Genomic DNA, 25898 nt, shown 5'->3' on the forward strand with positions numbered 1-25898 from the left:
TAATGTCACAACTACAAACATAGAGTTTTAGTTTTTCTATATATTTAGTTATTCAGATAAAAGGTATATTATGATTTCAGATATTTATTTTTATAAATGACTCTTGTAGAAAGAAGTTTATATTAAAAATGTCTATAATGTGCATAAACAATTCTATGAGTGCCAAGCTATTACTTTAGATTTTGTCAGAAGTAATATTTCAATAATCTAATTTGATATTACAATAGCTTAATTATATTGAAACATTCTTTTTTGAATCAAATAATAGCTCTGATTTCGTATGATTTAAATAAATCAATGGAAAATAGTTAAAAAATGTAAGAATATCAAGCTAATAGAAATTTTATATCAATTAGTAACATGCATCTACAACTAAAACATACAGAATTTATTGTAAAATCAATTTCGAATAGTTTTGTTCTCGCGATTTAGTGCTTTCCCTTTCCTTTATGTTTCTTAGGGTGCTCGTCTTCATCTGACTTTGTCATTTCTGCAATAAGTTCCTCGTCAATATCCGACGAAGTGTCTGAAAGGGCAACATTCTGAAATGTTAGAGGATTTGGACCTTGAATTGGTCCTGCTTCCTCTTCCCTGTACTGGCTTTTGTTCGCACTTAAGTTATCAAGTACTGATTCCACAGCTGAAATTGATTGGAAATCTAATTGGTTTTCAGCGCTTAAGCAGCAGCCCATCTTTTTTTGTCAAAAAATGAGAAAACGTGTGGTTTGGAATGGATTTTAAATAATTTAAATATATTACAAATCGCATCTATATATAATATCTCCATATTAATATGCGTTTTTCATCCACTTCTCATTTTCAAATGAAGCAATATTCATTATTAAAGCTTCTAAACTTAGACTCTCGTTATAAACAGTAATGATCACTTTAAATTTCAGAGTTGTGACCTTTAGCCTTGAATCAAATAAATTTCCAAATTTTTCAAGGGATAATCCTTAACATTGTCATGAAAATGCGTAATCTGCATACAAACTAATTCATATTTACGTGATGAAACTTATTATTTGAACTAAGGAAAAAAATTGCTCAATGGAGGATGTATTATCGTTAATTTTCAACTTATCGCCTAGATAATTTCATCTACAACTTTCAGATATCTAAATTGAATGCTATCGGGTTCTTGATAAACAGCAATATTACCAATTATTAATTCATTTTCTAATAATTTTTGAAATTGAGATAGAAACAAAAAACGAACTTTTAGTGTTTAAAAATTTAATTTTAATCGAAAATGAGTTGCCGAATGCCGCCAGTCGCTTCTGAGTACCTTGATGTACTTGATAAGAAGCGAATTTACAAGTTGCATTTGAAGACTCTCAAAGAAATGCGCCCAACTTTACAACAAACAAAACCAAATGTTGCACCACGCGTTCTTAACATGATTCAGAGACGTCAATCGAATATAGAAAGAATTAAAAAGACTAATGAAGAGCGAATGGAAATGCTCAGACAATATTATGGTGATGTTCAAATTTCAAATTCAACACACAAGGAACAGAGAAATACGGACTGGTTGAAAGAATTAAAGGATCAAGATACAAAGCTAACACCAGTAAATTATTTGCGTCCAGCAACACAATCTTCAATGATTCAACCTCATAAACAAAGCACATTGTATAATGATGATGGCTTGACAGTTACAGACACAGAAGGATATAAAGCTCCTTCAAAGAAATCCGCAAATAGTAATCAACCAAAGAAACCAATGTCTGCTGTTCTTAAAAGACCAATTAAGACTGCTTCTCAAAAGAATAGACCTACTAATACCGAAGGAGGATCAAAGCTTCCGAAATTACACAACGATAAGAAAGATCAAAAACCAGTCGAAGAAGAACACCACGAAGAAGAAATTTTCGAACAAGAACCACCAAAGAAGGAACCTGAAAATGAAAATCTCGAAGAACCAGAAAATGAATCCGAAAAACCAAAAGAATCTGAACAAGTTACAAATCCTGAACCAGAGAAAATCAGGTTCAAGGAAGCAGTTCAGGAGAAACTCAATCCGGAAGAAAACAAAGAAAATGACGAATTTAATATCGACGATGAACAACCAGAGGAAAAGAAGAAAGAAAATCCTCAGCCACCAGCAGAAGAGGCCAAGGAAGAGCCAAAGAACGATGAAAACGATGATTTCACTCTTGATGATAACGATAATGAGGAAAAGAAGCCAGAGCTTAGCCTCAAAGCCGAGGTTGCTGAAGCCCTTGAAGATAACAAGGACGAAGAGAAGCCAAAGGAAGAAGAAAACAATGATTTCGAAGATGAGCCTAAAGAAAAGGAAGTTTCTCTTAGTCTCAAGGCCGAAGTTGCTGAAGCTCTTGAAGACAACAAGAAAGAGGAAGAAAAGAAGGAAGAAAACAACGATTTCGAACTTGATGAACCTGAAATTGAACCAAAGGAAGAAGAGAAGCCAAAGGAAGAACCGCAGCCATCTCTCAGCATCAAAGCAGAAGTTTCAGAAGCCCTTGAAAAAGAAAAGAAAGATGATGAAGACGATTTCGAAGAAAATAAGCCAAACGAAGAAGAGAAACCTAAAGAGGAAGAAAAGAAAGACGATGTCGACCTCAAAGATGCTTTTCTTGATGGTTTTAATGATGATAATGATAAGAAAGATGAAGAACCAAAGAAAGACGAAGTTGATCTCAAAGATGCACTCAAAGATGGCTTCGATGATGACAACAAAGAAGAAGAGAAGCCTAAAGAGGATGAAAAGAAAGATGATGATTTCGATTTCGACGACGATAAAGAAAACAAAGACGAAGATAAGCCAAAAGAGGAAGAAAAAACAAAGGAAGACGAACTTGATATCAAAGGTGCAGTCTTAGATGATTTAGGTGGCAAAGAAGAAGAAAAACCAAAAGAAGAAGAAAAAGAAGACGAACTTGATATCAAAGAATCTGTCTTAGATGGTTTGGATACTAAAGAAGAAGAGAAGAAGATCGAAAACGTTGATCTTAAGAATACATTATTAAATGGATTTGAAAAACCTAAAGAAGAAGAACCAAAGAAAGAAGAAGAGAAAGATTTATTAGATGCTTTGGCATATGAATTAGAAGACAAGAAATCGGAAGAAAAAGAAGAGAAAAACGACATCAAACAAGCAATTGCAAATGCTGTAGAGCCAATGGATGATAAACAAGAAGACAAGAAAGACAAAGATGAAGAAGATCTTAAGAATGCTTTGGCAGATGCATTTGACAATGATGACAAAGAAAAACCTGAAGAAAAGAAAGATTTAGATTTAACAGATGCTATTTCAAATGTTTTGGCCAAACCAAAAGAAGAAAATACAGAAGAAGAAAAACCAAAACAAGAAGAACAAAAACCAGCATTAAGTATCAAAGCAGAAGTCGCTGAAGCATTGACAGAAAAGAAAGAAGATGAATTAGATCTAAATGAAGATCCATTTGACCAAATTCCTGATTTAGATGAAAAATCTCCGAAGAAGGAGGAACATGGTTTAGATATTTCTGGTGCAATATCAAACACAATCAAACCAGAATCAGAATCTCCTAAGAAAGAAGAAGCGAAAGATGAAGAAACAAAAAGTGACACAAAAGAGGAAGTAAAAAGTGACAAATCAGAAGAAAAACTGAAAGAAGAAAGTAAAGGATTATTTGGTGAAATTGCAAACGTTTTGACAGCATCATCTGACAAACCAAAGGAAGAACAAAAAGAAGAACCGAAGAAGGAAGAAGAAAAGAAAGATGATGAAGAATTCGATCTCGGAAATCTTGAAAATCCATTTGGAGATGATCCAATGGATGATGACGACAAACCAAAGGAACAACCTAAAGAAGAAGCTAAACCATTATCAATTGGTGGTGCTTTATCTCACGCACTCACAGCAAATGGAAAAGATGATACAGAAGAAGAACCAAAGAAAGAAGAAGAGAAACCAAAGGAAGAAGAAAAAATACAAGAAAGTGAACCAAAAAGTGACACAAAAGAGGAAGTAAAAAGTGACAAACCAGAAGAGAGATCACTTTCCATTGGTAATGCAATAAATGAAACACTTCAAGATGAAAAGAAAGAAGAAGAAAAACCTAAAGAAGTTGAACAACAAAAAGTCGAAGAAGACAAACCAAAGGAAGAAGCTAAACCATTATCCATCGGTGGAGCTCTCTCTAATGCATTAACAGCCAATGGAAAAGATGATACAGAAGAACCAAAGAAGGAAGAAGAAAAACCAAAGGAAGAAGCCAAAGAAAATGAAGTTAAACCAGAGGAAACTCAGAAGAAAGAAGAGGAAGAAAAACCTAAAGTCGAAGAAGACAAACCAAAGGAAGAAGCTAAGCCATTATCTATTGGTGGAGCATTATCAAATGCATTAACAGCCAATGGAAAGGATGACACAGAAGAACCAAAGAAAGAAGAAGAAAAGCCAAAAGATGAAGTCAAAGAAGAAGTTAAAGAAGCAGAAAAATCCGGATTAAATATTGCTGAATCAATTAAGGATCAAGCTAAAGAAGAAAAAGCCAAAGTAGAAGAAGAGGCGAAGAAGGAAGTTAAGTTAAATATTCCTGCAAAAACAGAACAACAAACTAAATTAGGAGATTCGCAAAAAGTCATGGAATCTAAATCAGCAATGAGATTGACAACTTCCAAGATTGATGCAGACAAACCACAGCCATCAACACCTAAGTCAGGTGTTAAACCAAATGCTTCTTATAACCAAGGTGCATTCAACAACATCTTTGGAGCTTCAAGGCGCGAAGAAGACAAGAAGAAAGAAGAATTAATTAAAAATGTTTTGAATCCTCAAAAGAAAGAAGAAGTTAAATTCAATAACATCTTCAAGTCTCCAAGTAAAGAAGAGCCAAAGAAGATGTCATTCTTCTCTTCTCCACAAAATAAACCACAGGACAACCAGCCACCGTGGACAAAACAACAGACAATGGGAAGTTTCAAAGATCAAACTAAACCTTCTAAAAATTCTGGTGCCATCAATTTCTTCTTCAATAACCAAAAGAAGATGCAAGAAACAGCTGCTTCTTCCAAACCTTTGTTTGAAACAAAGAAAGAAGAGCCTCCAAAGCCTGTAGAAGGTCCAGCAAGTACTTTATTTGGTGGCGTAATGGCTGATTATTTAAGTAAGAAGAGATACTTCTAATTTTTTATTATTTCACCCTTAATTTTTTATATTGTTTTAAAAACAGAGAAAAATCTAAAACTTTCTTTTTTATTTGTTATAAATAATTATTTTTTAGATATCTAAGACAAATTTCCTTTTAATTGATCATTATCACTAAGAACATGGAATAACCCAGATAATTTTAACCATTTGACTTGATAATCATCGAAAACAAAAGATAATTTTGATAATTCATCAATTATTTATCATTTATCAGAGATTTTGTTGGTCAGATTGACATATAGATGCAATGAAATACTATCTTATGAATACACACCATCGATTGATGAATAAATAAAAATATCAATATCAAATATTAACAAAGGTACATTCACTAGGCGATAACAGTAAAATGGGATGAAAATAGGATAAATAGCATCCCTATATAGTGCCTAACAATATTTATACGGGCCAAAAAATTTGGCTAGAGATTTGGCGAGTTATAAAACCTAGAAAATTGAGAGGGATTTTTATTTTTGAATTTTTTTGGAAAGTTAAAATTGCGATTAAAAATCGATTTCCAGGAGAACTAAGCATCTCATCATATATTTAAATCGATAAAAATATTAAATAATAGTTGAATAGTATAACAACGTGAAATTATGGCTGAATCTACAGAAAAAATGAACATATTTGACATTTTTGAAAATTCATACGTTAGATGGTGACAGACTCATAAACTATACTTTAGCTAAGATTGATATATGGTTTCAACAACACATGGTTAAAATCGTAAAAATATTTTAGATTTCAAAAAGATATATATGGTAATATAATGGAACAAAGTCAACAAATAGCATGTTAAATATGTTATAATTAACTTTTTATTAGATCCAATAGTAGATATCGAATGGTTTCCAGCTTTATGGTTAAATATTTTCTTTTCGAGCTTCTCTTTAACTGTTGTATTAAGGTTGTAAATTTTTGATGCTAGAAACTATGGAATCTTCTTTGCTGCTGCATTTTTCTTGAGAGTTCTTGCAATTTCGAATAGATCTGCGCATTGTATGAAATGGAGGCTTTAAAATATCTTGAAAACAGAATAGGACTGCTTTTCCAAAGGAATGCTTACTTGTAAATCAGAGAGTTTCAAAATTGACAGCAAGATTATCATCATAACTGTCGATTTTGCTGCGAAAAAGGAAGACAAGTAATTAACAAATCATTTACTGTTGTTCATCAAAAGAAGAAAACTTTGATAACAACTAATGATGATAAAATCAAGCTATCTTTTTATATTTTAAATTGATAAGACATTCAAAATATTTGAATGGTTTAAAATATTTTCTTTTAATTTCTATAAGATATTATCATGATTATATAATAAAATTTAAATTTTTATTCAAAAAGGCAATATTTCAAACTTTTAATTTCAAAAATCTTAATTCTGCAATAAGTGTATTTAATTGTAGCAAATTTAATGATCCTTTGTCATGCTTAGCAATTTGGAACTCATAAATTAATGATTTCTTCAAGTAAAATTCTGCATTATTTCAAAAGTCAATAATTCTCTAGTAACTTTTCTTCAAACCCTAACCATTATATTATATGTATAATGGAGAATAATTGCAAAGAAAGATAGCCGAATTTACTGGGTAGTTCTTGTGATGCGAAATAATTGCAAATTAACACCTAGTTTTAACAGCATCAATCTCTTTTTGCTCTCATTTAAATGCATTCGCACACTTTAATTTTGAAATATAAGAGTTTTGGAAATTATCAAATTTATCTGCTCAAATACTATAGATCTTCATAAGTGTTAATAGAATCATTAGCCTTACATATAGTGTTTAATATAATGATGCACATTATACTGGGATTCATTCCTTATTCATCTAGTTATTATAAGATTTACAACCCCATGAAAATTTAAAATTTTGTCAAAAATAGTGAATGTACCTTTATATTAACTTTATTAAGGTGTATCATTGAAAATTTGATAAAATATAAGGACTAAATTAATTTCAGAAGCCAAAAGCCAAATCTGAAAATGTCAGTATTTTTCTGAGAATTAACGATAGTATTTATTTGGCCAAACAATGAAAATCAAAGTAATTCATCGATGGTAACTTTATTCAATGATAAATATAGCGCGTATTACAGATATGACTCTAAATTCATGAATAAAAAGTTACTGTAAATATTTCCATCGTCAAATTTGTTGAAATAATTAACGTGCCAAAATTTGCGGTTTTTTCCCTTCAAACTCAACAATGATGTACGAAAAAGGAACTCTCGTTGATGTAAGGCGTTTGAAATGCCACATCATCGTAGATGCTCTTAAGGATATGGGATATGAAGTTTCTTCTGGAAATTCACTTGCCCCTCTGATTTGGTGGGACGGATACATCCCTCCTGAAGAGTTTTGCACTGTTAAACCAAATCAAAGAATTAACAAGATTCCGCAGATGGATGTTTTATGCTACAAATCAACACTTTTCCAAGCTTTAAATCAGATGCAAACTTTATTCCCTCAATATTATAATTTCTTTCCAGAAACATTCTTACTACCACATCAGTTTTCCGATTTTCAGAAAGAACATACACATTTGACAGGAAAACTCGGAAGAGGATTAACATGGATATGGAAGCCACGTGCGGGTTGCTGTGGCAATGGTATTAAATTGATACAAAATCCATATGCTATTGTTAATGATACTTCTCCAGCGATTATTCAACGTTATATTTCTCCATTTTTACTTGATGGGTACAAATTTGATTTTCGTGTATATATCCTTATCTCTACGCTCGAACCATTCACAATGTACGTATATAGAGAAGGTCTTGCCAGATTTTGTACTAAAAAATATCATCCTCCGACAAAAGACAATATTAATGACAAGTTTGAGCATATCACCAATACTGCTATCAATGTGGAGAATACTGAAGCTACAAATAACTTCACAAGACTACTTAGTGACGTATTAAATGATGTTCGAGCAGCAGATCCAAAAGCCAGCGATGTTTGGGACCGTATTAAGAGAGTAGCCCTTCTTACAATGCTATCCTTGTATCCACAGATCGTTAGTCAGATTCCTGCCGCTAAAAAAGATCCAAAATCTCCTCATTGCCAAATTACTCCAATGAAAAAGTATTTTCACATATGTGGAATTGATATTCTACTTGATGAAAATGCTAACCCCATTGTTTTGGAGCTAAACGACCGTCCATCTCTAAAAGTAACATTTGCATGTGAAAAAGGACTCAAACACGACCTTATTTGCGATGCAATGAAGATAGTTACTGTTGATGGATCACCTCTAGAGGTCGAAAATGGTCCAGAAAACGGTTGGGAAAAAGTATTTCCTGGAGAATGCGGAAATCCTTTGACTCCAATCTTCAGAGCTGTCCAACAACGTTCTCTCAATGTTTTTGGACCAAAACAGAGAATAACTACTGTACATCAGGCAGCTCAAACTATCATTTATCCAAAACCTGTCGCAGATAAGAACAAAGTGAGGTTTTTGGCTATACATCCAACACATCAGTAATTTTTTTGTTGTTTTTATATTATAAAGATATCGTTTGTTATTATTTTTTATTGTAAACATAAGTCTACTTTTTTCCATGGAACTATATTGCATGAATAGACTTACAACATTCAATTGAAACATATTTCATTGTGGAAAAAAAACTCATTTTTTTTGATTCATTTATTTCAATTTCTATAATTTGATGTCATGTTCGATTTTTCCATGAATTTGATATCAATTATAGCATATTGTCATTAATACCTAAGGTGAATTTCAAGAATCGAAAACTCAGAAAATATTTCACTTCTTGAAATTCACCATAGGTATTAAAGAAAAAAAAGTCAAATAAGGGTTTCGTTTTGCTAAAATTGTCACTTTTATAGCATATTTGTTTTTGGATGTTTTGCGAAACCAAAAAAAAACTATGATATACAATGTGTGTGTAAAGAAAATACTTTATTTACTAGTTAAAAAATCATTTGGTATTGATCAAGTTATTTTTTCTGGATAAGATATTATATGGATAATTGGATAGAAAATACAATTATATAATCTTGTACCTGGTTTAATTAAGCTAATTGTCATCAGAAACTTGTAATTTTTATGAATTTCAGATTTTCTTTTCATTACTGCTTTTCTTAATAGGTCAAGTTCTTATTTACGTTATAAAGTATGATATTTACAAATATCAAGTTATCATGTTTTTTGAGAAATTATGAGAAACAAACAAAAATGAAAAAGATAGGAATAGCAATGAATAGTGATGTGGGTATAGAAAATGTAAGAGATATGAATGCAAAGCAATCAGTATTTAGGATATTGACCATAGATTTCGAAAAAAAAATGCTGCATATTGAGCGAAAACTATGATTATATTATAAGGCTGTCATTTAAAGCATAATGAAACTATTCCCTTTTCATTTTAATCGAATAAGATAGTAAAGATTTTTGAATTAGCTAGAAACTGATGAGATGTTTTCACAAATCAGATTTTTAATCTCTATAATGCATAATTCACTCAATATCTCAATTTTGATATTGCGAGATATTTTTGCTATCGGTTTCGCAATTTTGATACAATAGCAAGAGGGTTCTATAAGCATTATTATCAACGTAGAATCTGAATATCATATCAGAAAATGTCGCAAATCTGACATTTACCCGACCAAATAGCAAAAATAATTGAATACTTTTCGCAAAAACTTTAAAAATCGATAAAAATATGAAATATAGATATTAAAGAGACTTTTTATATAATATTCATAAAGATTTTCCAAAAATATGATACCGCAAAATTAAAAAAGTGACGTCTTGAGTGGAGTCAAAGGTCGAAATTGCTAGCTAAATGTTTTTTAGCGAAATTGCGTATTGTACGTTTTTTTCGCAAAACGAAACCCTTAAGTCAAACAATAATATCTGAGGTAATTGTTTGATTTCAAAAATATCGATAATATTATTGTTTTTTCCTTTAATAATATCTGCACAATCGGTCATGTCAATAGTTTTTAAAGTTTTTAACGTCTGTATTGCACGCACTTCATTTGATCAAATTTTGATTTTTGTAACAACAAGAGAAAAGAATAGTCTAATCATAATGTACTCTTAAATGATTATGTTATCAAACAGTAGTAATGTTAACATAAAATGAAAAAAAAATTGGTGGTAAATTATAGTTGAATACAAATTAAAATAAATCATTAATGGACAATTATAAGTTTGTTATTAATTCACAGTATTGTCATAACTCATCTTTAGCGAAAGATGGTATAGGATTTTCCTTTATTATCAATGGAAATGAATTTACGACAACTCAATTTCATGCATCTGTTATTAGTAACACTGTTAGAGACATTATAATGACAGATCAAAGTGTCTCATATATCAATATTACTATTCCAACTAATGACGGGCTCGGAAAAGCTCTAAACATTTTTTCTTCTTTACTGAAACAAGGTTTTGTAGAAGAAGATATTGATATTAATGTGAGTGAATGCCTTTATGAACTAGGTATTATTCTCAATAACGCTGATTTCATTGAACAATATAAAAAACATTTGTCAACATGTATTATTACAAAAGAAAACTTAAATATCATTTATCAAATATAGTCTGAAGAGTTCAGATTTCAGTATAGCTTCTTCATATATTTCTTCTCACTTCTCATTCATCGGATATTTAAATTTATTATCAATGATTACTTCAGAATTAGATTTGCTTCCAGATCAAATTTTAGGAAGGAACAAAAATGATATTGCTATGGATTTTATTGTTTCTATTTTAAGTAGCAATTCTCTGCTTTTGAAAAGAGAAGATGATATGTGTAATTTTGTAATTTCATATTGCAAAACATTATCTGAATTAGAAAAGCTTTTGCCAATGATCCAATTCGAATATTGTACAAACAAAACTGTTTCTGATTTCATAAACAAATATTCTTCTCTAATGCATCCAAATTCAGAGTGTGAAATTCCAGAACACGCTGAATCAAATGAATATCAAGATGAAAGCCAATTCTTCTCACAAATATTTACAAATAGTTTAGTCGGTTTTTGCATTTTTAAAATGTTAGTCACCTTTCTCCTTCCAAAGTGAAAAAAAATTGTTTAAAATATAAAAAGAATTTTTATTCGCATAGGCGACAAACAAGGATTTATAAATAAATAATGGGGCTTTGAGTATTGATCTGAATTGAATCAGATAATTAGCCGTAAAAAATCTTCTAATAACGATTTCTCATGCATGAAAGATGGCTATGAGTGGCGTTAATGAGGGCGTTTGATAATTGGAGTTGGACATAAAATTTGGAGATCTTAATTTTTGAGAATTTTGGTGCGATCTTACTGGTACAAGCAAGAGTATGGAAGGAGATTGAACTGAGAAAAAAACTAGAGCATGCAAAAGAATCATGCTACAGCGTAGTTGAATGTCATTTATGCAAATAAAAATATCTTTTTCAAATTTCAAACAAATTTTTGCCACTTTTTGAAAGAAGATAAGGTAACAAACATTTTAAAATGCAAAACCTAGACTTAAACTATGCCGAAATGTGAGCTCACCGTTACGGTTTTTTCTTTTTTTGGGGGCTCGCAAGCTCACCCCCAAAGAAAAAACCGTAACGGTGACTAACATTTAGGAAAAATGTTAAGTGGTAATAATACAATACCTTGTGATTATAATACAACAACTGATTCTAACATCAAATTATTTGAAAAGCTTAATCCAAAAACCCATTTTGATGCAATTTATAAAACTTTTGATAAATGTAGCAAAGAAGGAGATCTTTATTCAATACAGTATGGGATTGAACTGAATTTTCAAAACTGTCGAGATATAAATGGTCGTTGTATTATCCATCAAGCAGCTTATCAAAACAATTTATCACTTGTCAAAGATCTCATTAAATGCGGAGTAGATATTAATAGTAGAACTCATAATAATAACACACCACTGATCTATGCTTGTATGACAAGTTCAAAGTCTGTTGTAAATTATCTTGTATCATTAAATGAAATTGATATTAATGCTCAAAACGAAAAATGTAATACTGCTCTTCATTATGCATGCATATGCAACATGCTTGATATTGTCAATGCTCTTCTACAGACAAAAAGAACGGATGTGAAAATTAGAAATAAAGCAGGCAAAATTGCCTCCGAATTGACTAGAGATGGAAATATACTAAGCGCACTTTTAAAATCACCTCATATATAATTTTAAATATAAAAATATATTAGGCAGGAACATTAGTTTTTGCTCCGTATGAAAGTAAAAGTTTAGCCATTCCTTTTTCATTAAGAAGTTCGATAATGAAGAGCAGTTCCTCTCCATTTATTTTTGGCGTAAATAAACCTATGTATCCATATAATTTTTCTTGCATAAACAAATGATATTGAAATCTCTAACAATATTTTAAGATTTACTTATTTTTGCAGCGAGTTATTTCATTTTTAACCGAGAGTATTCTTTTCATGATATAAAATCTTTCCATCGGATCTAGATCGAAATTTGTGGCTAATGTAAACTATGTCACGTTTGTATTTGACGATGATTAAGTTTTTCCTCATTGTGAATCGTTATGGCCAGACACGTCTTGCTCAATACTATGGCGAGCGTCCATCAATAGAGGAACGCCAAAAGCTTGAAAGTGAAATTATTCGTCAATGCGTTTCTAGAAATGAACAAATGTCATTCACATTTCACCATGGCGATTTAAAGATTGTCTACAAGCGTTATCTTGCTATTTATTGCATTGCTGCTGTCGAAGAAGATTCAAACGAAATTGCTGTCGTTTCATTCTTCGATTTCTTCTTCCAAACACTCAGAGAATACTTCGGCGATATTACAGAATTCCATATTCTTTATAATCTTCCTCAAGCCTATACAGCTCTTAATGAAATCATTGTTGATGGTCAGATTGTCGAAACTTCAAAGCAAAAAGTTGTTACAATGCTTAACTCTATCTACATCTAAAGGATTTCATCAATGACTAAAGATAATATCCAGTTTTTTTAAAATACAAAAATCTAAATTTATTTGATAATAATATTTGATTTTTTTTTTATTTGAATATGATTGATGTGAAATTGCACACACTCTAGCAATGTTTAGAATCTATTATTCTAGTTTACTCCGATTTTGGCCAATGAATCATTATTTTTTATGTCAAATAAAACGCAACAAAGGCAAAATTGGAGAATACGAGTATTAGAAAGATTAAACGAAACCAGAGATATATTTTCGACAAATTTGCCTACAGAAGAACTCGAAAAGCTATATAAAGAAGCGGATAAATATAATGAATCAAAACAAATTGAAATTTTTCAACATATGAATGATAATGTAGTTTTAGAAGGAAAAGAGCTTCCAGAATCATCAAATCAACCCAAACCAACAGTTTTATTTAAATTCGAAAATTCATTTCTTCAATATATTGAAACAAGTACAATACCATATCATTTACAAGTAGTAGTTCCTGCTGCAACAGCAACTTCTTACTTAAATAATGCGCAAACACTCGAACTTAATACATGGTTTCGATCATTGACGCTCATTGCTTTACAACAAGATTTTGGTCTTGTATTCTTTGAATATTCTACAGGTTCCTTCCCTTTAATCGTTGATATTTTTCCAATACCTTCAAATGTCAATGATGGGACATTAAAAGCACAATGGAAAGCTGCATTTGAAGATGATGGATCAGATTTTGATAATAACGGGTTTAGAATCTTAAAAACACATATACATAAGGGAGAATTTCCTCAAAAATGTCCATATATAGCGGTAACTTTTGACAATTCTATAGGATTCGGTAAGTATTTCCAAGGTGGATTTGATCCAACAACACTTGCAATTGAAGTAATTCAAGCAATTTGGCTTGATTCAAAAATAGATCCAGACGAACATCTAATAGATGCAATTAGAGAATATAAGCAATGGCCAAAATGATATCTTACAGTTTTATACAATTCTCATTGAAAAGCTTAATATCATTTGTAAATTAACTGAATTATTCTTGGAATGAAGAATGAATGCATTGTCTTTCTAGTGCAACAGTAGTATTTGATAGAAATTTGATTAAATTTTGCAGATAAAATTTCGAACAGATAAAAAAGTGTACAATAACCGAAAAATATATGATATATATAACACACTATCTGTTTTTAGAAAGATTAATGCTTAAAAAAGGAAATCTCTCTTGAGTGCTCATTTCACTTCCTGACCCAACTCTCAATCGCTTATCATGTCTTATAAAATTTAATATTAGTTTAATGCAAAATGAATTGTTTCTTCTAAAAGATACCTATACACATAAATTTTTCGAATTTCGCAATTATTTTGTTTAGAAGTTGGTTTTTCAAACCCATACTCAGTCAGACGATCGTAGTATAGTATAAAAATATAAATCAGTCATTTATGCATATGGATAACACATATTTTCATTCGATATTGGCGATTTCAATATAATAATCCTCCTTTTGAACAAAATTTTGAGTTTTCTTGTTATAAATAAGAAATGCATTGTGATGGTCATTTCGAATTGACCCGAAAATTTTGACAAGTAAATGTAAAATGGGAAAACATCGTCCTTTTGAAAAATGTCGGACTGGGACGTGATTGGGTTGGTTCAAAATCAGCCAACATATGAAAATGAGATCGAGGAGGAAGATATAATCTCCGACGATTTCACAGATTCTGTTTTAAGCGGATCCCTGGGTCCGTCAAATAAGATTCAGGATGACGCGAACCATTCCCACCACGGAAGCCGTACAGGACCGAAGAAGAGGGGTCCAGGAGACTTTGGCAACGAAATTGACCCACTATTTGGAGGTCCTGCACCTGATCCATCGTTATTAGCGGATGGCTTCCATTCATACACACCTCATGCTTTGAGAGAGCAGATGATGGTTGACGGTCAGGATAAGGTTGATGTTCCACCAATGTCAGGCGGGCCCGATATCGTTGCAAAAGCTCCTAAGAATCAACGAGCACGCCGTGCATCAATGAACAAATCTCGAGACAAGCGTAACATCGTTTCGATTCCAAGCGAAGCAGGCTCTCACAGGTATTTCGATCATATTTCACACGATCTACTTCAAGAAGACCACTTCGTACAATCAAAATACGACAAATTCCGCTCCATTGCACTCAGCGAGAGAAACACTGCCGGTCCAGGCCGTAGTTCTGAGATGAATTCTTTATATTATTTCTGGTGCTACTATCTTCGTGATCACTTCAACGACGAGATGTACAAAGAGTTCCTTACTCTTGCCAAAGCCGATGTCGCACATGGATCACATTATGGCATCGAATGTTATTTCCGACTTTGTTCATACGGCCTTGAAAAGAACTGGAACGAGAAGATATTCAAAGATCTAGAGCGCGAGGCCCTCGAAGATTACGCAAAAGGATCCACTTACGGTATCGAGAAAATGAAAGCATTTCTCGAATTTCAGAAACTCGGAATTACTATCCCAGTTTCTCAAGAAATGAATGACGTTCTTGAGAAATATCCGACATTTGAGTCATTCAAGTCGGGCTCAGACAAAAACCAGTCACACTCACAGTCAAAACAAAGAAACAGAAAACCGAGGAACTTCCCCCCTGGAGGTTCATCGGCCCCGCACCCGAGATTTGAGGTTCCTTCATCTCCACAGCCACCGATAGCCTTCGAATCCCCTCTACAACAACCTGCTTCGCCGCCAAAGAGAAAGAGCTTCGGAGGAAAGAGAGGTGGACACGGAAGAAGATACAACGATAACGGTGACAAAGACTGGAATGGCCCGCAGAGGGTTCAGCCATCCTCGGCGCCACCGGATCACGCTATGCGCCAAAAATGGTAAAATCGGATTTTTCTTTAAGTTTTTCAAAATTTGCTTTTTTTCCTCCCTCATGAATGTACTCATAAAATCAATATCTTTACTGTAAGAGCAAAAAAAGGATAACAGTATATAAAACATTGTATTGTGATTTCCAAGAAAATTGAAATGTAAAGCTAGAGTGTCAAATAAATACACATTTCACATTCTGAAATAATAGTTATCATTCATGAAATATGTAGGCAATTGTACAAATTGCTTTTAGTATATAATCATTACTAGTTAATTCATAGGCATATTGACCTTCTTTATTCCTTATTATCACATCCGTTCTTTTTGTCTGTAGAAGAGTGTTGACGATATCAAGCATGTTGTACATGCATGCATAATGAAGAGCAGTATTACCGTCTCCATTTTGAGCATTAATATCGATTTTATCTAATGATACAAGATAATTTACAACAGACTTTGAACCTGTAATACAAGCATAGATCAATGGTGTGTTATTATTATGAGTTCTACTATTAATATCTACTCCGCATTTAATGAGATCTTTGACAAGTGATAAATTGTTTTGATAAGCTGCTTGATGGATAATACAACGACCATTTATATCTCGACAGTTTTGAAAATTCAGTTCAATCCCATACTGTATTGAATAAAGATCTCCTTCTTTGCTACATTTATCAAAAGTTTTATAAATTGCATCAAAATGGGTTTTTGGATTAAGCTTTTCAAATAATTTGATGTTAGATTCTGTTGTTGTATTATAATCACAAGGTATTGTATTATTACCTCCTAACATTTTTGTAAATATTTGTGAGAAGAATTGGCTTTCATCTTGATATTCATTTGATTCAGCGTGTTCTGGAATTTCACACTCTGAATTTGGATGCATGAAAGAAGAATATTTGTTTATGAAATCAGAAACAGTTTTGTTTGTACAATATTCGAATTGGATCATTGGCAAAAGCTTTTCTAATTCAGATAATGTTTTGCAATATGAAATTACAAAATTACACATATCATCTTCTCTTTTCAAAAGCAGAGAATTGTTACTTAAGGATACCCTTACGTGTCAGATTTTTTGCGCATACAAAGAAGTCATGCTAGACATGAGCTATAAACCTGAAATTTTAGCAACATATTTAAAACTTTTTAAACTACAATACACTTTAATATTCAAGAACAAAAATATTCTTTTTAGAAATTACATAATTATTTTATGTGAAATCTATATAAAAACATATTTTGCGAGCGTAACTTTTTTCTTTATAAGCACCTTATATGACTGATAAACTGTAAAGGCACATAATTGTTAATTCATAGAGTTGATATGTTTCCAAAATTGAGAGGAAATTTGAAAATTGAATACCCTTTCAATTCAATTTTCAAAAGATATCAGCTCCTTCAATAATTGAAGGACGATTTTGATCATTTGCTCTTAAAACAAGTATGCCATGGAGAAAAAAGTTACGCTCGCAAATCTGAAATATAACTATCATATAAAAAAATTAAATTTCTAATTTTTTACTCTATAGATATTATTGGCCACTTGTGTAATGCATAAAAGTTTATGTCATATGCATACATTTGGAAGTATGGGAGACGAGGGAAATTACTTCTATGAGGCACTAGGATTTTTTAAAAATTTCTCTATCGGACTCACCATTCAATTTCTCGAAAATTAAAAAAATCAATAATAGCTAAAATGTATTATGCATAACAAATTTTAATGTTACACGGTATTTTTTGAACTTCATGACATGAATTTTCTTTATAATTTTTTTTTGGATTTTCTATGATTTATGCGATAGGCTGGAACAACATTGTAAGTGCAATGATATCATTTATAGAGAAATCTAAAACTTCAGCATTCAGAACTCGCAACCACAAAAATATTCATTTGCTAAGTAAGTAAAGTTGATTAAGTTCGACACTTAGCTTTTATACGTAAAACCAAGTGTGTATTGTTATTTCTTGTTAAATTATTGAGAAAAAAATAAATTGTAAGAGAAACGATACTGATTATTGAAATAATATTGAGGGTAGCTGCAGATTTCTTCATTAACATGCCGGAAATTTGTTAATCTTGGTTTTCTATCATAAAATCTGTCGAAGAATCTAAAAACGGAGATATGAAATAGAGATCATGTAAATCTAGAGTATCCTGTCAGAAAAATAGACTAAGCATGTAACCCTTTTTTGGTCATAAACACTTTTTACCACTTAGTCATACAGATGATCATTAAATTTAAACGAGCACTTTTTGTCAGAATAGATTCTTTTACAAAGACAGAAGATTTTAGTATTATTTAATATTAGTGCTGTAGCAAAATTCAAAAAACGGTGAAAATTCAGTGAATTTGTGAATTCACATTTTTTTTCGACATTTTTCTTGATATATCCATGCACATTAAGAACACAGCTTTGATACGCTTAAAAAAGCATATTTCATATGAAATTGTTAAAGAAATAAACAATTTATATAAAAATTGCACTTATGGGCAGTTTAAATATATAATTTATATATAACATATATACAAATCCATAGACAAAGTGCAATAACTACAATGTTGTAGAAAATTACAGCAGAAATACTGACTTTTTGAAGGATAATAAGAATTCTTCTAAATGTTGTATTTTTATAATTTGATTGATTTTTTTACTATTTCATTAATCTTTTATGAATAATAATTATTTTTAATATATGTGCTATTAAAATTTCAAATTTTGACTAATATATCTAAGTTATCTGAACGAAACATTTAGAAAATATCATACTTACATTGAAATAGCAAGTAGAGCATATTAATAGCAAGTTTCTTGGCTTTATATCTATCATCTATTGTTGTTTGATCAAACAAAATTCACTCTATTATATGGTGTCAATTAATTAAAACAATTTTTAATAGTTATTTATTTAGTGCGAATAAGTGCAAACTCATAAATGAATAACTTAATAGTAGAAATGAATTATCTGATATAAATCTCACATTTTGTCCATCAGAAATACTTTAATTGCATACGCATAACTATTAGTAATACGTCTGGAGTGTCAATTAATAACAATCCCACAACAAGTAAAATTCAGATTTTTATTAAACTTATTTTTTCCTAAAAGTTTTCTCAAATTACTATATATACATATGTGGATAAAATAATAGTAATATTGTAAAAAATTAGATAATTTTTTTTATTTGAGAACCTCTCAAAAGTTCATTCAATTTATCAATTGTTTCAGTTTGATGTATATTCATTTCTGGAGCCTAAAACTTTAGCAATCATGACAATATCATATTCTCTTTCTAACTACGCAATGTAAGGGTATCCTTAAAATAGAAACAACAAAATCCATAGCAATATCATTTTTGTTCCTTCCTAAAATTTGATCTGGAAGCAAATCTAATTCTGAAGTAATCATTGATAATAAATTTGAATATCCGATGAATGAGAAGTGAGAAGAAATATATGAAGAAGCTATACTGAAATCTGAACTCTTCAGACTATATTTGATAAATGATATTTAAGTTTTCTTTTGTAATAATACATGTTGACAAATGTTTTGTTATATACGAAAACGATAAAAACAGCTTGACAGAAAAGTGACAACTTTACGTGTCAAAAATATAAAAAGTGATATTTTATTCATCATTATCTTCTTCATAATTTATTTCATATTCTTCGTCTTACCAACAAAAGATGGGAATGTGAACAATTGCGGGCAATTTTTAGCCATTTTGGCTTGGAACTAGAGCCTGCGAGGTACATGGATAGTATCAGTACCTCACAGGCTCTAGTTCTCTATATGGCGCCGAGAAATTTTGGTGAAATGTGGTCGCATTTCACCAAAATTTTTTCGGCGCCATAGGATGAATTGGAGGGTGAGAGATATTATTTCATACAATACTACTCTCACCCTCCAATTCCCAGCCAAAATGGCTAAAAATTGCCCGCAATGTGAACAATTGCGGGCAATTTTTAGCCATTTTGGCTTGGAACTAGAGCCTGCGAGGTACATGGATAGTATCAGTACCTCACAGGCTCTAGTTCTCTATATGGCGCCGAGAAATTTTGGTGAAATGTGGTCGCATTTCACCAAAATTTTTTCGGCGCCATAGGATGAATTGGAGGGTGAGAGATATTATTTCATACAATACTACTCTCACCCTCCAATTCCCAGCCAAAATGGCTAAAAATTGCCCGCAATGTGAACAATTGCGGGCAATTTTTAGCCATTTTGGCTTGGAACTAGAGCCTGCGAGGTACATGGATAGTATCAGTACCTCACAGGCTCTCTCTATATGGCGCCGAGAAATTTTGGTGAAATGTGGTCGCATTTCACCAAAATTTTTCGGCGCCATAGGATGAATTGGAGGGTGAGAGATATTATTTCATACAATACTACTCTCACCCTCAATTCCCAGCCAAAAATGGCTAAAATTGCCCGCAATGTGAACAATTGCGGGCAATTTTTAGCCATTTTGGCTTGGAACTAGAGCCTGCGAGGTACATGGATAGTATCAGTACCTCACAGGCTCTAGTTCTCTATATGGCGCCGAGAAATTTTGGTGAAATGTGGTCGCATTTCACCAAAATTTTTTCGGCGCCATAGGATGAATTGGAGGGTGAGAGATATTATTTCATACAATACTACTCTCACCCTCAATTTTAATTACTTAAACTCATTCTATTTTTTTGACATGTAAATGTCACTTTTACTGAGATCTGACACAATGTCAGATCTCTTTTTTTCGTATATAAGATCTTCTTCTACAAAACCTTGTTTCAGTAAAGAAGAAAAAATGTTTAGAGCTTTTCCGAGCCCGTCATTAGTTGGAATAGTAATATTGATATATGAGACACTTTGATCTGTCATTATAATGTCTCTAACAGTGTTACTAATAACAGATGCATGAAATTGAGTTGTCGTAAATTCATTTCCATTGATAATAAAGGAAAATCATATACCATCTTTCGCTAAAGATGAGTTATGACAATACTGTGAATTAATAACAAACTTATAATTGTCCATTAATGATTTATTTTAATTTGTATTCAACTATAATTTACCACCAATTTTTTTTCATTTTATGTTAACATTACTACTGTTTGATAACATAATCATTTAAGAGTACATTATGATTAGACTATCCTTTTCTCTTGTTGTTACAAAAATCAAAATTTGATCAAATGAAGTGCGTGCAATACAGACGTTAAAAACTTTAAAAAACTACTGATATGACCGAATGTACAGGCATTATCAAAGAAAAAACAATAATATTACATTAATCGAAAAATACATCAGTAAAAGTCTTTCATTCTTGAAACTTACCTTAGGCATTAATGAGAATATGTTAAAATTGATATCAGCTACATTGAAAAATTGATAATTGACAAATAAATAATACGTTTATGACAAAAATCTTCAAATTTTGTCAGAAATTTTGTAAATCATGAATGAAGAGCTGAAAGTAACATTGAAGCATAAACCACGCATAATACTTACACCTATGAAAAAGAGAGAGGTAAAATCTAACGAAAAAACAATTGATCAAGTTATTCAAGCACTGAAAACTTCCCCTAATGAGAGAACTAACCATCATGTTGATACACTTTTATCAACAATAGGAAGTTGGGATTGTTTTACACGAAATATTCATTCTCAACCAATGAGAAGAGAAGTTTGTCGTCAAATTGTTTACGAAGAAGTGGACGCAAATTCCGTTCTTTTTAAACAAGGTGATGTAGCAAATGGCTGGTATATTGTTATAAGTGGTCAATGTTTGGTTGTTGTTTTAACTAAGGATGATTCATTCATGGCAGATATTCCACCAGTAATGATACAAAATTTGAGAAAAGCACTTGGTCAAGATCAATATTTCAAATGCGTTTTTACAGCTGGTCCAAAATGCGACTTTGGAGCCGTTGCTCTTATTGATGATTGCTTAAGAAACGCAACTATTTACGTTTCGCAAAAGACTATTCTCGCACGTGTAGATAATGAAATATACAGAACAACAGCTAGATACTTTGCCGAAGCACAAAGAGAAAAACGAATTCAGTTACTTCTTCAAGTTAAAGAATTACGATGTTTACATAGTGATTATGATCCAACAATCGATGAAGCAGAAACATTCAAGACACTTGCACAAAATACAGTCGAATTTAACGTCCCTGCCGGTACAATTATCGATTTGAATAATGCTCAAGCAATTACACAGCCAAACAACTTCAATCCTAACGGTAAAACAGAAGAAGAAATACATGCAAACGAAATTGACCAGTTCTCCAAATCCCAAGGCTTTTATTTAATTGCTGAAGGAAAATTTTCTCTTCACAGAATGGTAGATTTCACAGAATACATTCCTAAAACAGAAGACAAAGTACAAGATGACGTTTTCAGAGTCAAATTACCTCGAGGAAAATATTTCATCCAAGCAAAAGAACTTGGACCCGGCGAAATCTTCCCAGATCCACGTCTTCAAGGTGGATGGATTAGCCACCAGTTCAGATTACGTGTAGAAGAACCAGCTTTGCTTCATAACCTTAAATTATCAAATTTATTATCTGCAGTTACAGAGCGAAATGTTGAATTAATAAAGAAAGCAGTATATGAACAGCCTTCCGATTCCGCATTGATTGATGTTTGGATTGAAAAACAACGTGCCATGCAATGGAGTCAATATAAAAAGAAATGTCTCAAAGAAGCCAGAAGAGTTTTCAAGATAGAGAGACAAGTAATGAATGGAGAAGTCGGAATGAGACATTTCGGACCTCCTAAGGCTCTTAAACCTGTTGAGAATGCACGCCCTTTATCGAGACATGCCTTCGAAGAAGAAGTTGATATCGAACAAGAAATCAAAAGAAGAAGAGAAAAAGAAAGAGAAATCGAAGAAAGAAAACTTAGCAAAACTAAGAGAATTATTGGAGAAAAAGTTCTCAGAGAAGCACAAATCAGTAGAGATATCGAGAAGAGAAAGAGTGAGTTGATGAAGAGAAGAAGAAGAACTGTTTCTAGACAGTCAGAAAGAGCAAAAACTGCTGATGCAGCAAGAGAAAAAGATGAGGAATTTTACAAGGATGAAATGAAGAGAAAGGTGCAACAGGAATTGCAGAAGTCGAGGGATTTGAAGGAACAAGAGGTTCTTAGAAGAACTGCAAGAAAGAATAACTCTATGAGAAATAAGTCTCAATCAATATTTTTGTTTGAAATTCAAAATTAATTTGTTTATATTTTTGTTTTTTTATAAAATTTTGTTTAAATATGTTCTGTGTTATGTATAAACTAGAATAGTATTTTATAGTAAATATCGCTTGGTATTACAAATCTGTATCCAAACTTTTTCAAATGCGCAAAATTTGCGCAGATTCAATTTTAAATAATCGTTTTTGCGCATTTTTTGCACCCCATGTAAAACCCTATAATGTTATGCAAGTTTCAATTTTTGCTTTTATTTGGAAATCTTTCTGCTCATTTTACAGTATCTGATGGCCATAATGATATATTAAATGTATTTTTATCAAATAGTAGTCATACAAATTAATTTGTCTCCAATCATAACGGATTACATGAATTAATTATCATAAAATTGAAGTAAAAATGAAACTTTAGTTGGAAAAATCCGGAACCAATAAATATTTTTTTATAAACGTTAATATTTATTCGATTACAAATATATATGTGCATGTATACTCTAATTCAAAAATTGATCTGTAAACATTTATATTACATGAATTAATGTTTATTGAACAATGTTGATCAAATGGATGTTTAATTGTTACATGTCCACAACTTTTGTTTATTTCAGTATCTGAATAATAAACTTCGATATCGATAAAATCGTTTGATTTAAATGCTTGTTGCCTGATGTTTTTAGTTAATGTTAGATAGTATTTAATTCCTTTAAATGAATTACACATTGAAAGAGCAGAAGAATTAAATGTTGTAAAATCAGCACTTTCAAATGGAAAAATAATTTCTTTCAGCTTTAGACAATTAACAAATGCATTTGTCTCTATCATCAATGGATTTTTTAATTTGTTAAACTTAACAAACTCCAAATAAGGACAGTTATTAAATGCATTTGATTTGATCAACTCCATTTCAGAATAGAACTCTATATAACTACTCAAAATATAATTAAAACTTTTTGCATTAACAATCTTCAGAATCTTTGGTAAAACTAATCTGGAATTTGATCCTCGAAAGTATTCTCTGTCAAAACAATCAAAATTATTTTCAAATATTATTGAGCGAGGGTAACATTCATAAAAAGGAAGCGTCTCACTTTCATTAATTTGAGGGGGAATAACGAGATCAATTTTAATATGAAAAGCATGAAAGCAAGCAAAATTTAATTTATAACAAAATGGATGAAATTCAAAATTTTCTTGAAGATCTGCAGGAACGCAACAAAGAGATGAGTAATCATATGAATAGAGGCACCCTTTATATAGTTTATGATAAGGATTTTCTGGATGTAATTCAATTGTCTGGAGATTTCCATTCCACATAAATGGTTGCTTAGTTATGTAGCAAAACTTTGGAATAAAAATTCGGGTAAATGGAGCTCCTGAAGCAACATAATAGCCAATACTTTTTAATGAACTATCATACGGAATATTAATCGACATTAAATTTATATTATATTGGAAAACTCCACCCCAAAATGTAGAATCATCCAAATTGTCAACATATAGTAAGCTTTTTGGAATATCAATACTTGTTAACTTAGTGCTTTGAAATGCTGCCATTTTTATGATTGAAATTTTGGAGTTTGTTGGAAATTTAAAATTTGTTAAAGAAGTTTTACAGAAAACTCCTACTTCTAATGATGTAAGTTGGTTACAATTTGAAAGGTCAACGGATATTAAATTTGTAAAATTATAAAAAGTTGAAATTCCAAGAGATTCTAATTTTGAATTTTCATGGAATGATAAATATTTCAAAGTTGGTTTTAAATCTATTAATGGTTGATATTTGATAGTATTGTGATCGAGAATTTCTGAATCTTTGATGCGAACAACATTCGAAGGAATTTCAACAGTTTCTGAAGGTGGAATATAGATTAATACAGTATTTTGTGCATCTTCATATCGAAAGTCAATTCCAAATGTCATTAATAGAAAGAAGAAGAAAAATATCAAGATATTTGCATTCTAAAAATTTATAATATTTTACAAAACCGTTTAATTAAAAGTGCTTTGATCATTTATTTTTCTTAATGCACTTAGTACCTTTTAAAGTAATTATTGAGTAGTTATCAGCATGCAAGTTATTTAAATGGCATATTGAGCTATATTATTACTTTTTTATTTATGGCAGTCCCAACGGGAACCGCGGTAATTAGGGTTGTTAAAAATATCAAAAATTAGCGTTTTGAAGACACCATGGTGTCTTATAATTTTCCCTTCCTTATTGGCGTGTAGAAATAAATGCGCCAATAGATTGAAGAAGAAGAATTGTTTTTCTCTTAATGAACTTTAATCCTTTTGATATAAGAATATTAAAAACATTAATATAATTTCGATTTCGGAAATTAAATTTCCAAATTTTTGTCGATTTCGGAAATAACAGGATCCCGCATCCAACACGCAACAACAAAACACAAAACACACTTTTTGGTTCTTTCATCGTTTTAATCGTAATTTATGTAATACATGATTTGGATAAATTTTAGAAAAATAGAACCTATATTATATTCTTTTCAAAGATTCTTGCAAATCATCAAAAATAATTGTATTTTAAAAAACGATCAAATTATCCTTTCATTATTTTAAACTTAAATTAGTTTTTATGATTGACTAAAGCAATCATATTTATTCATCATTAAATAAACAAAAAAATAATATTTGAGAGTTATTTCAAAAAAAACACATTGAATTTATTAATTTGTCTCAATTTCAGTATTATAAATTTTTATAATTTCAATATTTTGAAATACACTTTTT

At 31.1% G+C, this 25898-nt stretch overlaps 11 protein-coding genes across 11 annotated transcripts, besides 5 other annotated features; 8 read left to right on the forward strand and 3 right to left on the reverse strand.

Annotated features, from left to right (window-relative positions):
- Positions 1-110: 110 nt before the first annotated feature.
- TVAGG3_1045740 (uncharacterized protein) lies at positions 111-699 on the reverse strand (the record flags this gene model as incomplete). The annotated part of the gene is made up of 1 exon (XM_001584381.1): positions 429-692. The coding sequence occupies one exon, from the start codon at positions 690-692 to the stop codon at positions 429-431; it is 264 nt and encodes an 87-aa protein (XP_001584431.1).
- A 536-nt stretch (positions 700-1235) lies between these two features.
- TVAGG3_1045750 (nuclear chaperone required for maturation and nuclear export of pre-60s ribosome subunits) lies at positions 1236-5217 on the forward strand (the record flags this gene model as incomplete). Its single annotated transcript, XM_001584382.1, has 1 exon — positions 1253-5134. The coding sequence occupies one exon, from the start codon at positions 1253-1255 to the stop codon at positions 5132-5134; it is 3882 nt and encodes a 1293-aa protein (XP_001584432.1).
- Positions 5218-5472: 255 nt separating this feature from the next.
- Positions 5473-7066: a mobile genetic element.
- Positions 7067-7345: 279 nt separating this feature from the next.
- TVAGG3_1045770 (positive regulation of cilium movement) lies at positions 7346-8671 on the forward strand (the record flags this gene model as incomplete). The annotated part of the gene is made up of 1 exon (XM_001584383.1): positions 7369-8646. The coding sequence occupies one exon, from the start codon at positions 7369-7371 to the stop codon at positions 8644-8646; it is 1278 nt and encodes a 425-aa protein (XP_001584433.1).
- Positions 8672-10818: 2147 nt separating this feature from the next.
- On the forward strand, positions 10819-11583 carry TVAGG3_1045780 (protein ubiquitination; the record flags this gene model as incomplete). Its single annotated transcript, XM_001584384.1, has 1 exon — positions 10819-11220. One exon carries the CDS (start codon positions 10819-10821, stop codon positions 11218-11220), a length of 402 nt encoding a protein of 133 aa, XP_001584434.1.
- A 172-nt stretch (positions 11584-11755) lies between these two features.
- Positions 11756-12339, forward strand: TVAGG3_1045790 (protein ubiquitination; the record flags this gene model as incomplete). Its single annotated transcript, XM_001584385.1, has 1 exon — positions 11767-12339. The coding sequence occupies one exon, from the start codon at positions 11767-11769 to the stop codon at positions 12337-12339; it is 573 nt and encodes a 190-aa protein (XP_001584435.1).
- A 333-nt stretch (positions 12340-12672) lies between these two features.
- On the forward strand, positions 12673-13098 carry TVAGG3_1045810 (protein transport; the record flags this gene model as incomplete). Its single annotated transcript, XM_001584386.1, has 1 exon — positions 12673-13098. One exon carries the CDS (start codon positions 12673-12675, stop codon positions 13096-13098), a length of 426 nt encoding a protein of 141 aa, XP_001584436.1.
- A 189-nt stretch (positions 13099-13287) lies between these two features.
- TVAGG3_1045800 (uncharacterized protein) lies at positions 13288-14073 on the forward strand (the record flags this gene model as incomplete). The annotated part of the gene is made up of 1 exon (XM_001584387.1): positions 13288-14073. One exon carries the CDS (start codon positions 13288-13290, stop codon positions 14071-14073), a length of 786 nt encoding a protein of 261 aa, XP_001584437.1.
- Positions 14074-14699: 626 nt separating this feature from the next.
- On the forward strand, positions 14700-15981 carry TVAGG3_1045820 (La ribonucleoprotein domain family; the record flags this gene model as incomplete). The annotated part of the gene is made up of 1 exon (XM_001584388.2): positions 14724-15968. One exon carries the CDS (start codon positions 14724-14726, stop codon positions 15966-15968), a length of 1245 nt encoding a protein of 414 aa, XP_001584438.1.
- Positions 15982-16167: 186 nt separating this feature from the next.
- Positions 16168-16842, reverse strand: TVAGG3_1045830 (ankyrin repeats (many copies)-containing protein; the record flags this gene model as incomplete). Its single annotated transcript, XM_001584389.1, has 1 exon — positions 16168-16842. One exon carries the CDS (start codon positions 16840-16842, stop codon positions 16168-16170), a length of 675 nt encoding a protein of 224 aa, XP_001584439.1.
- Positions 16843-19510: 2668 nt separating this feature from the next.
- Positions 19511-19572: a mobile genetic element.
- Positions 19573-19692: 120 nt separating this feature from the next.
- Positions 19693-19801: a mobile genetic element.
- A 141-nt stretch (positions 19802-19942) lies between these two features.
- Positions 19943-20051: a mobile genetic element.
- A 385-nt stretch (positions 20052-20436) lies between these two features.
- Positions 20437-20545: a mobile genetic element.
- Positions 20546-21383: 838 nt separating this feature from the next.
- TVAGG3_1045880 (cyclic nucleotide-binding domain containing protein family) lies at positions 21384-23365 on the forward strand (the record flags this gene model as incomplete). The annotated part of the gene is made up of 1 exon (XM_001584390.1): positions 21401-23170. The coding sequence occupies one exon, from the start codon at positions 21401-21403 to the stop codon at positions 23168-23170; it is 1770 nt and encodes a 589-aa protein (XP_001584440.1).
- A 241-nt stretch (positions 23366-23606) lies between these two features.
- TVAGG3_1045890 (ribonuclease inhibitor domain-containing protein) lies at positions 23607-25102 on the reverse strand (the record flags this gene model as incomplete). The annotated part of the gene is made up of 1 exon (XM_001584391.1): positions 23607-24701. The coding sequence occupies one exon, from the start codon at positions 24699-24701 to the stop codon at positions 23607-23609; it is 1095 nt and encodes a 364-aa protein (XP_001584441.1).
- Positions 25103-25898: the final 796 nt, after the last annotated feature.

Source organism: Trichomonas vaginalis, chromosome I (assembly GCF_026262505.1).
Source record: "Trichomonas vaginalis G3 chromosome I, whole genome shotgun sequence".
Classification (NCBI taxonomy): Eukaryota; Parabasalia; order Trichomonadida; family Trichomonadidae; genus Trichomonas; species Trichomonas vaginalis.